This window comes from Trachurus trachurus (genome assembly GCF_905171665.1).
Source record: "Trachurus trachurus genome assembly, chromosome: 14".
Classification (NCBI taxonomy): domain Eukaryota; kingdom Metazoa; phylum Chordata; class Actinopteri; order Carangiformes; family Carangidae; genus Trachurus; species Trachurus trachurus.
Genome location: NC_139903.1, coordinates 21,705,282 through 21,717,956, shown reverse-complemented (window position 1 = coordinate 21,717,956; position 12,675 = coordinate 21,705,282). Strand labels below are relative to the sequence as shown.

The 12,675-nt window shown below is 40.1% G+C and overlaps 1 protein-coding gene across 1 annotated transcript; it reads left to right on the top strand.

Annotated features, from left to right (window-relative positions):
* The first annotated feature begins 1,049 nt into the window (after nucleotides 1-1,049).
* LOC310997681 (uncharacterized protein) lies at nucleotides 1,050-12,281 on the top strand. The gene is made up of 14 exons (XM_083987469.1): nucleotides 1,050-1,236; nucleotides 1,319-2,190; nucleotides 7,030-7,090; nucleotides 7,179-7,328; nucleotides 7,685-7,843; nucleotides 8,117-8,278; nucleotides 8,567-8,758; nucleotides 8,843-8,992; nucleotides 9,099-9,161; nucleotides 9,236-9,293; nucleotides 9,372-9,497; nucleotides 9,597-9,711; nucleotides 10,232-10,383; nucleotides 10,705-12,281. Exons 2-14 carry the CDS (start codon nucleotides 1,666-1,668, stop codon nucleotides 10,829-10,831), a joined length of 2,040 nt encoding a protein of 679 aa, XP_083843595.1. The 5' UTR covers nucleotides 1,050-1,236; nucleotides 1,319-1,665; the 3' UTR covers nucleotides 10,832-12,281.
* The last annotated feature ends 394 nt before the right edge of the window (nucleotides 12,282-12,675 follow it).

The following is a 12,675-nucleotide window of genomic DNA, read 5'->3' as shown; positions in this document are numbered from 1 at the left end:
GGTTTGGTGAGAGTCATTACACACACCAATTTATCTGACACTCTTTCCAAAACACACGCTGGGTGCAAGACTCATTGCAATTCTAAAACCTGTGTATCTACTGAACCGAACCATTCTTGTGTCATCTTTCAGGGTAACATTTTGCCCTGGAAAACTTTATTTTTACAGACACCAAAAAAACATCTAACTGTAAACTGATTTATTATTATTTAGTCTTTTTCAGCAGCGCTAACTTTGGCACAAACTGCCTGAGTACAGCTGTTGAATATGTTGAATACACCAACACATGTTTGATACATCTGTTTACTGTATTTGAATATGTTTGACGTGTCATAGCACTTAAAATATCAACTTAATACAGTATGTGACTTTGTCTCATTTTCCCCACATGGAAAATACAATTTGTATTATTCATTTGAGTGAAATTGATAGTGGAGGGGAAAAAAACCTCTCCAAAACTTTCCAAAAACCTGAACATGGATAAGACCTGGATCAAAAATGACGACTGCCCCCACTTAAATACACAGTTTGATTGATTTGGTTCTAATGAATTTAGATTTGACAGTCTGTCAACCTTTTTGTGACATTACTAGATATTATATAAGCTATTGCCAATCACTATTGTCTTCATCTGTTTTCTCTAAATGTGACATGTGGTTGTGTTAAAGTCCTCAGACATCTCAAAATTACAGTATCTAACATCACAACCCATTTAGATGTTTAAATCTAGGAAAAGGTTTGCTTATTTCGAACTGGGACAAATTGAAATGCTGCTTTTTCATGTTGCACATTTTAAGATAAGAAACCTTGGCAGTTGCTCAGGCAGATCTGAACTTTCTCTGTATTTAGCTTCCTTTCATTATGAGATTACTCTTCATATCAAATTGACCCCAGGAAACCTCTCAGTCCCCCTCTCTGCTGTGACTTCATACAGATTTATCAGCAGCAAAGGGACAAAAACTATTTGAATAATCCTGGCCCCTCCTCCCCACTCGATCCTTTCAGGCCCCCCCCCTTTGTACGTCCCAAAATATAGAGGCGAACCTGTTGCACCCAAGCATGGGAGACACAGATAGCTTACACACTGAACAGGGGAAGCAGGGGTAAACGTCTAGGAAGCGCATAGTGGATGCACGACCAAAGAGGACGTCTGCTGCTTCCACCAGATACCTTGGAAAGGCTGGTTTGATCATTCCTCAGCTCCTGCACGCACCGAGAACCTGATCCGCCCGTGCAGTACGTAATCTCTTTTCCCAAGATGACATTGTGCTTGAGTTTTCCATGACTTATAAATAACAACCGCTCTTGCTTTAACCAGATGAGAAGAGAGGGTAAGAGAACACGCACGTTGAGAGAAGTCCTCCATGGAGCTCGATGAGACCTCACTGTGCTGCTGCCGTGGAATACCGCAACCCTGCTCATCCTTTAAAAGCCATTTGCATCCTCAACTCTTCAGGAAAACTGGCATGGAGCTCAGCAGACATCTCTGAAATATTTTTAGCTGGAAGGAGTGAGTAGAGACTATAAAATTATTTGGTCAGGAACTCGAAGGTATTTTAAAGGAGGTGAACCAGATAACGAGTTGAAGAGGTGAAAGATAAGACAAGTCGAGAGGTTTGGTTTCCGAGCTCCACGCCCGACCACCCCATCGCGAAGAAACAAGCCATGGATGCAGCCACAGAGGGCGTTCGGGAGGCGATGGTAAGTGAGGCTCTTGTTGAGTTCAAGGCCACTTTGGAAGCTGCCGTGAGGGAGGTACATGTGGATGTAAGCGCTTTCAAGCAGCGCATAGAGCAGAGGATCGAGGAAGTGTGCGTCTCCAATGGACCCTTGGCTGAGGCGGTCACCAGACTGCAGGAGGAGAACCTGCAGCTCAGGGGAAGGCTGGAGGCCCTCAGCCGTCTGGTGGAGGGTCTCGCCGGGGTAAAGGTTGGGAAGACGCCCGCCGAAGTGACGGGAAAGAGCAGAGAGGAGAGTTTAGAGAATGGACATGCACAGATACACTCCAAGGCCCAGGAAGACAACAAGAGGGGTTTGCTTAACTCTGGAAGATCAGAGGACTGCCTGTCCAGTCAGTCCACATCCACCATCTCTGAAGCATCTGCATCGAGTGGAGGATCAAGCCACGTTGCTGCTGCTGCTGCTCCAGCTCTGCCTCCATGGAGAGCAAAGAGACATGCTGAGATTAACGTAAGTATCCTTCATGTTTTTCCACAAACACAGAGTTTAAAAAGTGGTCAACACCTAATCACTGTTTACATGCACCTGCTCTTACTCCCTCCTCTCTGTAGATCTATGAATGTGAAAGCCCATCAGATGCTCAAACACTTCAAAGTGGTTTATAATACAATGACTCTACAACCCAGTAAATATAACACAGCACCAATCCTTGTGAGATACATGATATAAGTACCTCAGACACATCACAATTTGATATACCAGGAAGTGAATGTGCCCTTGCATTGGACCATGATGCGCTACTGCCGGTGTTACAGTACACTGCCATGCCAAGCAGCCTGAGCGACTATGTCATTATGTTTTGAGGGACAAACACTTTTTACACGTAAGCACTTGGCTCAGAACAGACACCTGACCCCACACATCATCCTCTCGGAGGCACATACTGTAGCTTTTGGCCTTATAGCCTGCAATCTCACACTTTGCACGCACCTTGTATCCCTGCCAGGTGCTCAAACAATGTGCGAAAGGCCCCGTGTGATCCTTCCAAATGTCACAATAGACCGCTGCTGCATCATCCATCCAGGAACCGGCCTGTCCACAACTAAATGGCATGACTGCGTACAAATACTATGTCCCTGCTAGCGTGAGGATTGAGGAACGCTGCTATTTTCTGTGCATGTTAAAAGTAACCTTTTAAAAGATCAGACATGATTAAGAACTAAGTCCACCTGATCTATTAAAACCTCTGTGTGAGAGAGAGGATAAGAATCAGGATTTGGTTTTGTTGGACGGGGGCCGCGACCAAAATCTAAAGGGCTCTGTGGTATGTTTGTATATATATTTAACCTCTGACATCACAGGTTTATGCAGGGAGAAGCAGTATAAGCAGCTCCTTATAGGCTCTTCATCAGCTGTCATTAATATTATTAGAAATTAGCACACAATTATTTTCAATTGGAGGCTGGAAAGAATAACATCTGGTATTATTGACCCTGTATATGATACTATTACTATTATAATGATAATATTAAAAAATACAAACCTTATTTATCACACTTTGCTCTATAAGAATAAAAGCAAATTGTACAATAAGATAAAGGCAGATTAAAGGACAATAAAAAATAAATCATAGAAAGATATACACAATATGAGAATGTAAATAAGAAAACTGAAACTAATAGGAACAGTAAAATATGAGAGAATTAATTAAAAGCCAAGTTAAATAAATTGAGTTTCAGCTGTGAGCATCTCTTTTTCCTATATGTTCACACTAATGAATCTAAAAATGACCCCACCGCCACAAACACACATATTTGCACAGTTATTGCTCATCCCTGCCCCCCATCAAGCCCTCCTCTGCCTTTGACCTGCCTTTATAACTGCAGGTCCTCCAAAGGGCACATGTATTTTTGGGTCTGTGATTTGGGAGTTAGCTGCAGCCTTTCGAAGCCCCTGCATGCTCAATACCAACTTCAGCTTTCGCCTCAGAGACACATGTGGAGGGGGGGACAGGGACTGATGTAAGGACCACAAGTTTGAATTGTCAAAGTGATTAAGGTTTGTTTTCGGGAGCTCACAGCCAGGGATGCAGTAGACAAACAAGACCGAGACACTACTGAGTATTTTTGTAACTGTGTCGACAGTGCACAAATTGTTTTTCCTTTTTATGACGTAACTAACACTCTCGCTCTGAAGACAGGCATATAAATAAATCTCTGTCCTCAAATCACTCAGGAATCTAGCTTCCCAGCCAGACCAGCTCTCAAATCTCCTAATGGAAAGTTGAATTGCGTCTACATCCCTGTCAGTAATACCCCCCACTCACACCCTCGGAGGGGCAACCAGCTGTCCTCGTAACACACCCCCACCCCACAGACATTCCTCTCTGCTGAAATCACCTGGTCTTTTCCCCCCTGTTAGCCCCCCACTCTGACGTAAAACTGTTCAAACCCCCACCAACACTAAGATAACCCCCCCTGTTTGATCAGTTAATACTGTGACTCCATCATTTTCAAATTTGACGTCATCCTGTTGAGCCCATCTTGTAGCAGATCTAACAATTTCTGTAAACCAACAAGTTTAAAATTTTGAATCTTTAAGTTAAAAGTCACAAATTTACAAGAAAAAACATGGAAGTTCTGTTCGGAACTCATAAACAGCAAAGAGCCAACTATCACCACCATCATTATACCAATTATACCATTATACCACAAAAATGAAAGTATAATACGTCCAAAAAATATTTCTCTTCAAAGTTCTCGTTTGAATATTTGCTACAACCACCAAAGCCCTTTGAGACAAACTGTTTGTAAAAAAAAATGGGCTACAAATAAAATTGCCTTGCCTTGCCTTCAACTGGTCTGTTCGCTTTCAATTCAGAAATTTGTGAGAAATAAAATTATCAGGAAATAGCCTACATGCTATTTTAGCCCAGAGTCAGCAAATCATTATTGTGACTCTGCTTTTCCAACATTGTAAAGTGTAGAAACTGAAATGTGAAATGTTATGAAATGTTTCCCTACTTGATTGAAAAAAAACACAAATTTTCAAGTTTTCCTCACAAAGTTGATTATCTTTTCTTGTAAATGTGTGGCTTTATAATGTCACCTGTGTTTTTGCAGCTTTAAATGTGAAAATGCTGAGTTTAAACTCTGAAGTTTACCTCCTCTCTCCCCTAGGATGTTTGGTTTATAATATAATAATATAAAAGCTCTATGCTATCGTAATGAACAGATCAAACACTGAGTGAAATAGCCCCCCCACCCCTCTCTTCCCCTCTATGTCTTAATGTACAAACAGCTACCTCAGTCTTTTTATACGTGCTGCTGAGTGCTACCCATTCAGACAATTTTCTCACATGTCTCCAAGAAGAAACCAGTTCCAGGTGCCTTAAAATGTCGTATCAGAAATGTCTCAGTCGACAGCTGAAGTCCTTCTCCAATTAACCACATACGACTGATACAAATCTATCAGTCTTATGTGGTTAGCAAACGTGTTGCAAACAGTCACCTATTTATTTATCTATAAATTAATTTTGGGAAGAAAAAAAAAAAAATCTAAAACAAGGAAGTCTAAAACACCCCAAAATATATTTGGCTCTTATTTGCTAAATGCTATGCTACATTTAGAAGCTAGTTGCAAACTTTTAGCTGAAAGCAACTGGAAATTTGCAATGAAAACAACAAAACTGAATTTAACTGTAAAGTTGTCATGTCAGAACAAAAACAAGGAACTGAAAGGTGATTAAAGAAGCTCAAACGCTCAATCTGAGGGGAACTTGTGGGTGTGTGTGGGTTTATTGCATCAATCCGCAAATTCTATTTACAGCAGTTATTTAATACGTTGTCAATATAAAGATATTTATTGGTGCCACTTTAATGTTGGCTTGCTTTTGAAGTCATGATAGAAATAGAAATGTATATAAAAGTTTTAAAAAATCAAATCAAAACGAAACAAAAATCAAACATAATCTCAAAATATTATTTTTGTCACTTCTGAAATGATGTTCATGGCCGTGTTTGTGTTTTGTCAGTATGTTTGCATGTTTCTAAGGAGCTGAGGTGACATGGAGGTAAACCCAGTCAGGGGTTGGGGGGCTTAACAGGGTCAGACTGTGATATCCTACTGCAGCTCCTGTGGAGCCCACAGATCACTGTGGTGCTAATCTCCCTCCTGACGATGAGTTGACGGACTTGCTGCAATGGCTTTATTGTGAGGCTGCGCGTCTCTGGAAAGCAAAAGGCCGAGGGGTGGGGGGCGGGAGAGGGGGCAAACACAGGCCAACGCTTTGGGCTGATATACTTAGGCACTGTTTGAACCGCTCAGGCTAACTCTCTGATTTCCAAAGCCTCCATTTGGGTCTATATTGGGACGTAAGAAGAGTGGAGCGGAAACTCTTGCAAAGGGGCTGATTGCAAAATCTAAAATAGCCTCTCAGTGGGAACACGGGTTTGTTGGCCACAGCTGACATTAAATGAGAAGCTTTCAGCTGTTGACAGCTGAGGATCACATATGCAGAGTTAGCACAGAGATTTAACATGAATGATACAAATTACTGATTATTTTTAGCTCCACAGTCTGAAAGACAAAATAACTCTCTTTGTTTGTTGTGAGCTGATCAATGTTGAGGCTGAAAAGAAAAACTAGTGATGTTGCTAAGGCAAATGTACAAAGAGACAGAGTGGGCCGCATGTGTTATATAACTCGTTTACCTTCCTGAGGTCATGGCTAACAAAGGAAACGTTACTCTTCAGCACAGTCCTCCGTTTAGCTTTACTTTACTTTTTTAATACACCAATTTGTGAATATAGCCATCCCACTGCCTCACACTTTAACTAGAAATCTGCATCACCCACCATCAATGTTCGAGGTTACGCCATTACCAAGACAGCCAAATGAAGCAAGGCTGATGTGCTGGTCACGTCTGAATACCCACATCAAGCAGAAGTTGTTCCAGCGGTGTCTTGTCTGATTCTGACTCCAAATTATATTTATTTTTAGACTCTGAATCTCACTTTTTTTTTTCTTCCAGTCCGATATGACTCCACTTAATGCTAAACTCATTAAAAGTGAGAGTCAGCAAGCGTAGTGTCTAATGATATTGCTCCTACTGACTGTGATTGAGATTTCTGTGATGTGTAGTGTCCAGACACAAGAACCAAAAAAGGATCCTCCAGGTGTCTCCTTCTTCATATGTGGATGATTTCGTTGAGACATTAGTCCTCCATTAAATTGGTCTTTCAATTAGTCATTTAACTTTTAATGGTGACTACTCAAAATGTCATGAATTTAGCTAATGAAAGACACTGTTGACCTAAAACACACCTGCATGTTGTTTTTACGAAACAGGGCACTGATGCAAAAGGAGAGAAGGATTTTGCCACAGCTGCGCAGGAGACCAGCAAGCAAGGTAGGCAGATATCACCTGCAACGTTTCAAACGGGCCGACCTGCTGACCTTATCTCACCTTTTGTTACATGTTTTTGTTGTTGTTGCAGAAAGTTCATCAGTGGATTCAGATGCAGCTCAACCTGCTGGAGCTGCTCCTCAGTCCCACCAGCCGCTCACCGCCATCACAAAACCAAACCCAGAGTCTTCCAGCGTCACCAACTCTCTTCATTCGACACTGGAAACTCCCAAAATGCCTGGTAAGATATTCACATACATTACAGTCCATTACATGCTACAATTTTTATTAGGATGGATTCATTTTTGAAACAATAAATTTGATTGGGTTAAGGTTAATTTAATCATGTAGCACTTGTCAAAACCAGACAATACAAAGTGCACAGGTTGTTTTGTTTTGTTGTGAATCAATTTTACTATGAATTTGTTATACATTTCTATTTGTAGTAGTTACCTTCAATATATTTAGAAGTAAATTAACTCCATCATGTTTCATCAAACTTGTGATTATTGAACAGTGATGCAGATAAATCTCTGCTGTCATTACTGTTCAAGATCATTTGATCATCAAGTGTATGAAGAATCTTTTCTCTTTCAGACCAGGAAGATTCATGTCCTCTAACCAAACCCCATTTTCCCCTCACTGCAATGACTAAAGCGAGCTCTGAAGCTCCACCTGTCCCTCAGTGTCCTGCCTCAGTGGCCAAAGCAACCAAAGAGCCTCTGGTGGAATCTATGGAGTCCTCTGCTAAATGTGGTGAGTGGAGTTTGTTATTTTCTTTTTTTTTTGCTGTGTAATTGATGCATCTCTTCATTTATTTAATCCCACTGAAGCAGCAGATCTGCTTTGCAATCATTTGAATTTCTCCTTCATGCAGCTGTTTCTGTCACAACAGCTCAATGGCAACTCTCCGTGGAGACGCATAATCACAGATTAATAGACTCTATTTTCTCTATTCTTATGTCCAAGTGCTTTTAACATTTCGTTCCATTTTTACTTCATTCTTTATTCTGATTCTGTCTATTTCAGATGCTGTTGAACTGCAACCCCATCTTCCTGTCACTGCCATGACAACCAAAGCCAGTCCTGAAAGTCTGCTTACCAACAAAGCTGCTCCTTCTCCAGCACTGGTGCCTAAAGTTGGAACAGAGGCTCCGACGGGGGAGACGGGGGAATACCCTTTCATGAGAGGTCAGTTAGTGGCTCCATTGTGCCATGTGTCTGTGTATGTTACTGAGATTCATTCATGGGACTATTATAACCTTGCTTATAACAACCTAGCACCACCTTAGGGACCACTTACCAACCAATAAATAACACCCTATAACCACTCAATTATGGTAACCATGCTGCTAATAAATACATAGGAATATAATACCCTAGCAACTAATTGTTATATTATATTACATTACATTACATTACATTATATTATATTATATTATATTATATTATATTTTTTTATTTTATACACTTGTACAGGTACATCTACAGCAAAAGAGCTGAGGTCTCAGGCACCCCAGGAGCAGTCAGGCCCAAGATCTCAGGGTCTTCCTCATCTTCCCCTCACAGCTGCCACTAAGAGCAGCTCTGACACTTCTGCTCCACTGAAATCTGATCAGAGTCCTGTCGCTGAATCCCCGACAATGAAGCGAGGCGAATATCCATTCAGGCGTGAGTGCACGGCGGCCACTTGTTTTGTTTTGAGATTTTATTTTGCCTGTTTTTCACATCAGTGATTTTTTCTCTTGTCACTAGATGTGAATGAACCCAAGCCACACTTGCCTTTCTCTTCCCTGACCAAACCCAACACAGAAACTCCATCATCATCTGCACCAGCTCAGTCTTCAGGTAGCTCAGTATCACAGGACCCCACAGTAAAACCTGGGGAATATCCTTTTAAGAGGGGTGAGTGGAACCACAGATGCAAAGACCTGATCATCTGCTCATGCAAATGTTTTAATCTTGTGAATTTAATTTTCCGTTTGCGCTCAATCTCCATTTTGGGATTCAGTACCAGTTCTGAAGACACCCAGTCCCAGTCTGAAGAGAAGTGTGAGCTTTCCTCAGTCTGCAGGTAAAATACTAAACTCTTCGCATCTGCAGGTTTTTTCAATGATGCCGTTGCTTATGTTGTTTTTCTCTTTTCAGAGAAATTACTTCCCTCCAAATCAATCATAAAATCAGGTTTCTCACCTAATTTGGACAAGTAAGTCGTGATCATGAATTCTGAAATTAGGTCCCTGTTTAGCTACTATGGTTAAACTAATGCCATGTTTCTCCACAGGAAAGCAAACAAGCCAGGGGGCCTTGAGTTTAAGCAGGATATAATGAAATCACAGACACTTCCACGCTCTAATGGGGCTCAGGCCAAACGGGCTCTATTCGAAAGGATGAACTCAGAGCCTACCAAGTAGGTGTTTGGAATATTTTCCATTTCATCTTAATGCATATTTTCAGTCCTGTAGTCATTTCATTTTCCGGTACGGTGAGCTGTATTTCTCTTGAACAGGCCAAAAGACTCCAAGCCAAAGCTGAAGCGCTCTCAGAGTTTTGGAGTGTCCAGTGCCAGTGGTATTAAACAGATTCTCCTCGAGTGGTGCCGCTCTAAAACCATTGGCTACCAGGTATGACAGTGGGATTAACATGTAATTCCTCTCCTGCCATAGCTCCCCTAATAACTAAAACACTCTTGAATCAGTTATGTATTCTGTCACCCATAGTCTTTTGAGCCACAATGAACCCTAGAGCCCTAGTCTCATCTTGAGGTCCATTTACTAGCTGTTTCTGGAACTTTCAATCACAGTCATCTCATTAAAGTGTCAAATTAATTTCCCCCATGGAATAAATAAAGTCTTTATCTATTCTTTAAAAAAAAAAAAAAAAAATGAAATGCAGATAACAGAAACATTAAATTACAAACCACAAAACAATAAAGTCAATATAGTTAATAAAATCATAACATCTCATGCAGCTTTTCATTTGACTTCATGTGGCCCAACATAACATGGACTAGGCTACGCTGTGTGGCAGAATGTGCTATGATCTTCTTGAAACACACAAAAAGTAAAGAAAACAATGCATTAATGTTGGGGCAGTGTTGTTAAATGTGTTTAATGAGATGTCATTATCATCCTTGTTTCTCAGAACATAGACATCCAGAACTTCTCATCCAGCTGGAGCGATGGGATGGCTTTCTGTGCTCTCGTTCACTCATTCTTCCCTCTGGAGTTTGAGTACAACGACCTGAACCCCGCTAACCGCAAACAGAACCTACAGCTGGCATTCACCACTGCAGAGTAAGCAGCCTAGCATGGACTGAGTGAGTGTGTGTAGGCTACTTTGATTACATGGGAGCGATTGATATTTCCAAAAGGTAACAAACTGTAAACATTTAAAATAAACATTTGAGAATCTGATCGTCAAGTTGTGAAATTTAAGCTTTAGAATGGTTTAGCATAGCTAACATGCTTTGCGTGCTGTGGAAATGAAGGATTCTAGCTGTGTGTTAGCATTTCTTTTTCTTTATGTCAGTGGAAATAGATCATTGATATTTTATACATACATATATATATATATATACATATACTTCACTACCATGTTATATTTTTATATTTCAGGGAGCAGGCTGACTGTCTCCGTCTGATCGAGGTGGAGGACATGTTAGAGATGGGCGACAAGCCAGATCCCATGTGTGTGTTTACATACGTCCAGTCTCTCTACAACCACCTGAAGACGTTTGAGTAACTCTGTATCAGAGTAGATGAGAATATCTAGACATTTTTAACCACAGTGTGTTGTGAACACTTTGAATTGGCTGAATTTATGTGGAGCCCACAAACCAGCCTCTGAAACCACTGTTGTTTTCATCACTTACTCAATAACAATAGAGTTTGACAAATATTTTTCTCTGCCAAATCACATTTGATCAGTTTAATACTGTAGCCTATAGTGTTGGCCAGTTTCTTCACTTTCCTTTAGCCTTCAGAGTGGACAATTTATTCTTAAAATGCAGTGTCTTATTGTGTGTGTTGCTCTAATGTTGCTGTATTTTAAAAGGGGCTTTTGTGTATTTCTCACATCAATCACAAAGCTTTAATAAAAGGAAGCAATTTAAGTTATGATAATAGTTTGTAACAGCTGCTGTTGATCAATCAGCATTTGGGAACACGAGTGATGTTACAAATCAAAGTGTTAGAGATGCACCCGTTACAATAAATTTAAGTCTTGCCTATTGACTCATCTAATGTGGTAAAATAAAGCTATTTTTTAGTAATATGTTTATTTTTTATTATCTTTGTGTCAGACAGCACAACAGTGACAAATCCATTGAGGACGTGGAGACTAAGTGTAACTGTAAACTGTAAATAATTGAGGTATTAACAATGTGCATGGAAGAGTGTCATGTTTTCAGTGGCACAAGATATAAAGTCCAGGAGCCAAACTCAGAGCTCAGTCAGCTCAGTGAGTCAGCATAAAATTTATTAGGGTTGACTGCTGCCAGTGAAGGCACTTGGCATGACACTTACAGGGACTGCAGGTATTTTTACGCTATGAATGTTTACACTATTACACAATTAAATATAAGGACAACAAAACGTAGCTCTTAGCTGTCATCACATCACTGAAGTGCCATACGTAAGTCACATGATGACAACTGAGCCCACTGCTACTGTTGAGGATGATCATGAGATACAGTTGAAAAATGAGATGAAAAAACTTCTAAGTGTCCCCACACTTAATATTTTTCTGTCAAGGGACTTTTCTTTTGTGTCCACAATGACTTTCTGTAATTTGATTTCCTGCTGTTCCCAGTTTAATAAATTACATTTAGCATTTTGTGGGTTTCAAGAGATAAAACATTAGATCCTGTGAACTTGGACTTCATGGATCATTTTCTGCTATTTGCTGAATTTTTATAGCCTGGACTAAACAGTAGCCTACATCTATTAATATAGGCTAAATAATAATCAGATTAACCAATAATAGACATGACTGTTACTTGAAACCCTAATTGCCATATGGTTGGATTTTAACCATGTATTTTGTAAATCTGAGGGCAAAAATGATACAGTGTGGTGAACCAGGCCAGTTATAATCTATGAACAACTCATTACTTGTCAGACAAGTTCATTTAAATGTCCAAGGGTCCTCATTAATTACACACATATAGTTGGAAAATCCCTGATGAAAATCTTGTTCATGTAGGTTTTTAACACAATGGCAAATAAAGCTTTATGAAAAATGGTAGATGTTGCAACAAATGCCCAGAAAAGTTTGACTTGAAGTAAAATAAGTGTAGCCTACATTGCCATCTACTGGTAGAAACTATTTATGGCAACAGCTTGACCAAATAGCCTACCTACATTTCCCCCCCTTGCAAACCTTTCTTCTTTTTTTTTTAAACTAGCCTACTTAATGAACCTTGCCATCTCAGCTGAGCTTAGTGGTGCAATTAGTCAGTCTATAATGAGAGAACTATTCACATTAATGTTTGTTGATTACATTGTGATATTGTTGGTATGATGTGGTGTTAGTTGTCTCATTGGTCATTTTGGATTTTGAGATTACATGTTGTTGTATTTTGGTTT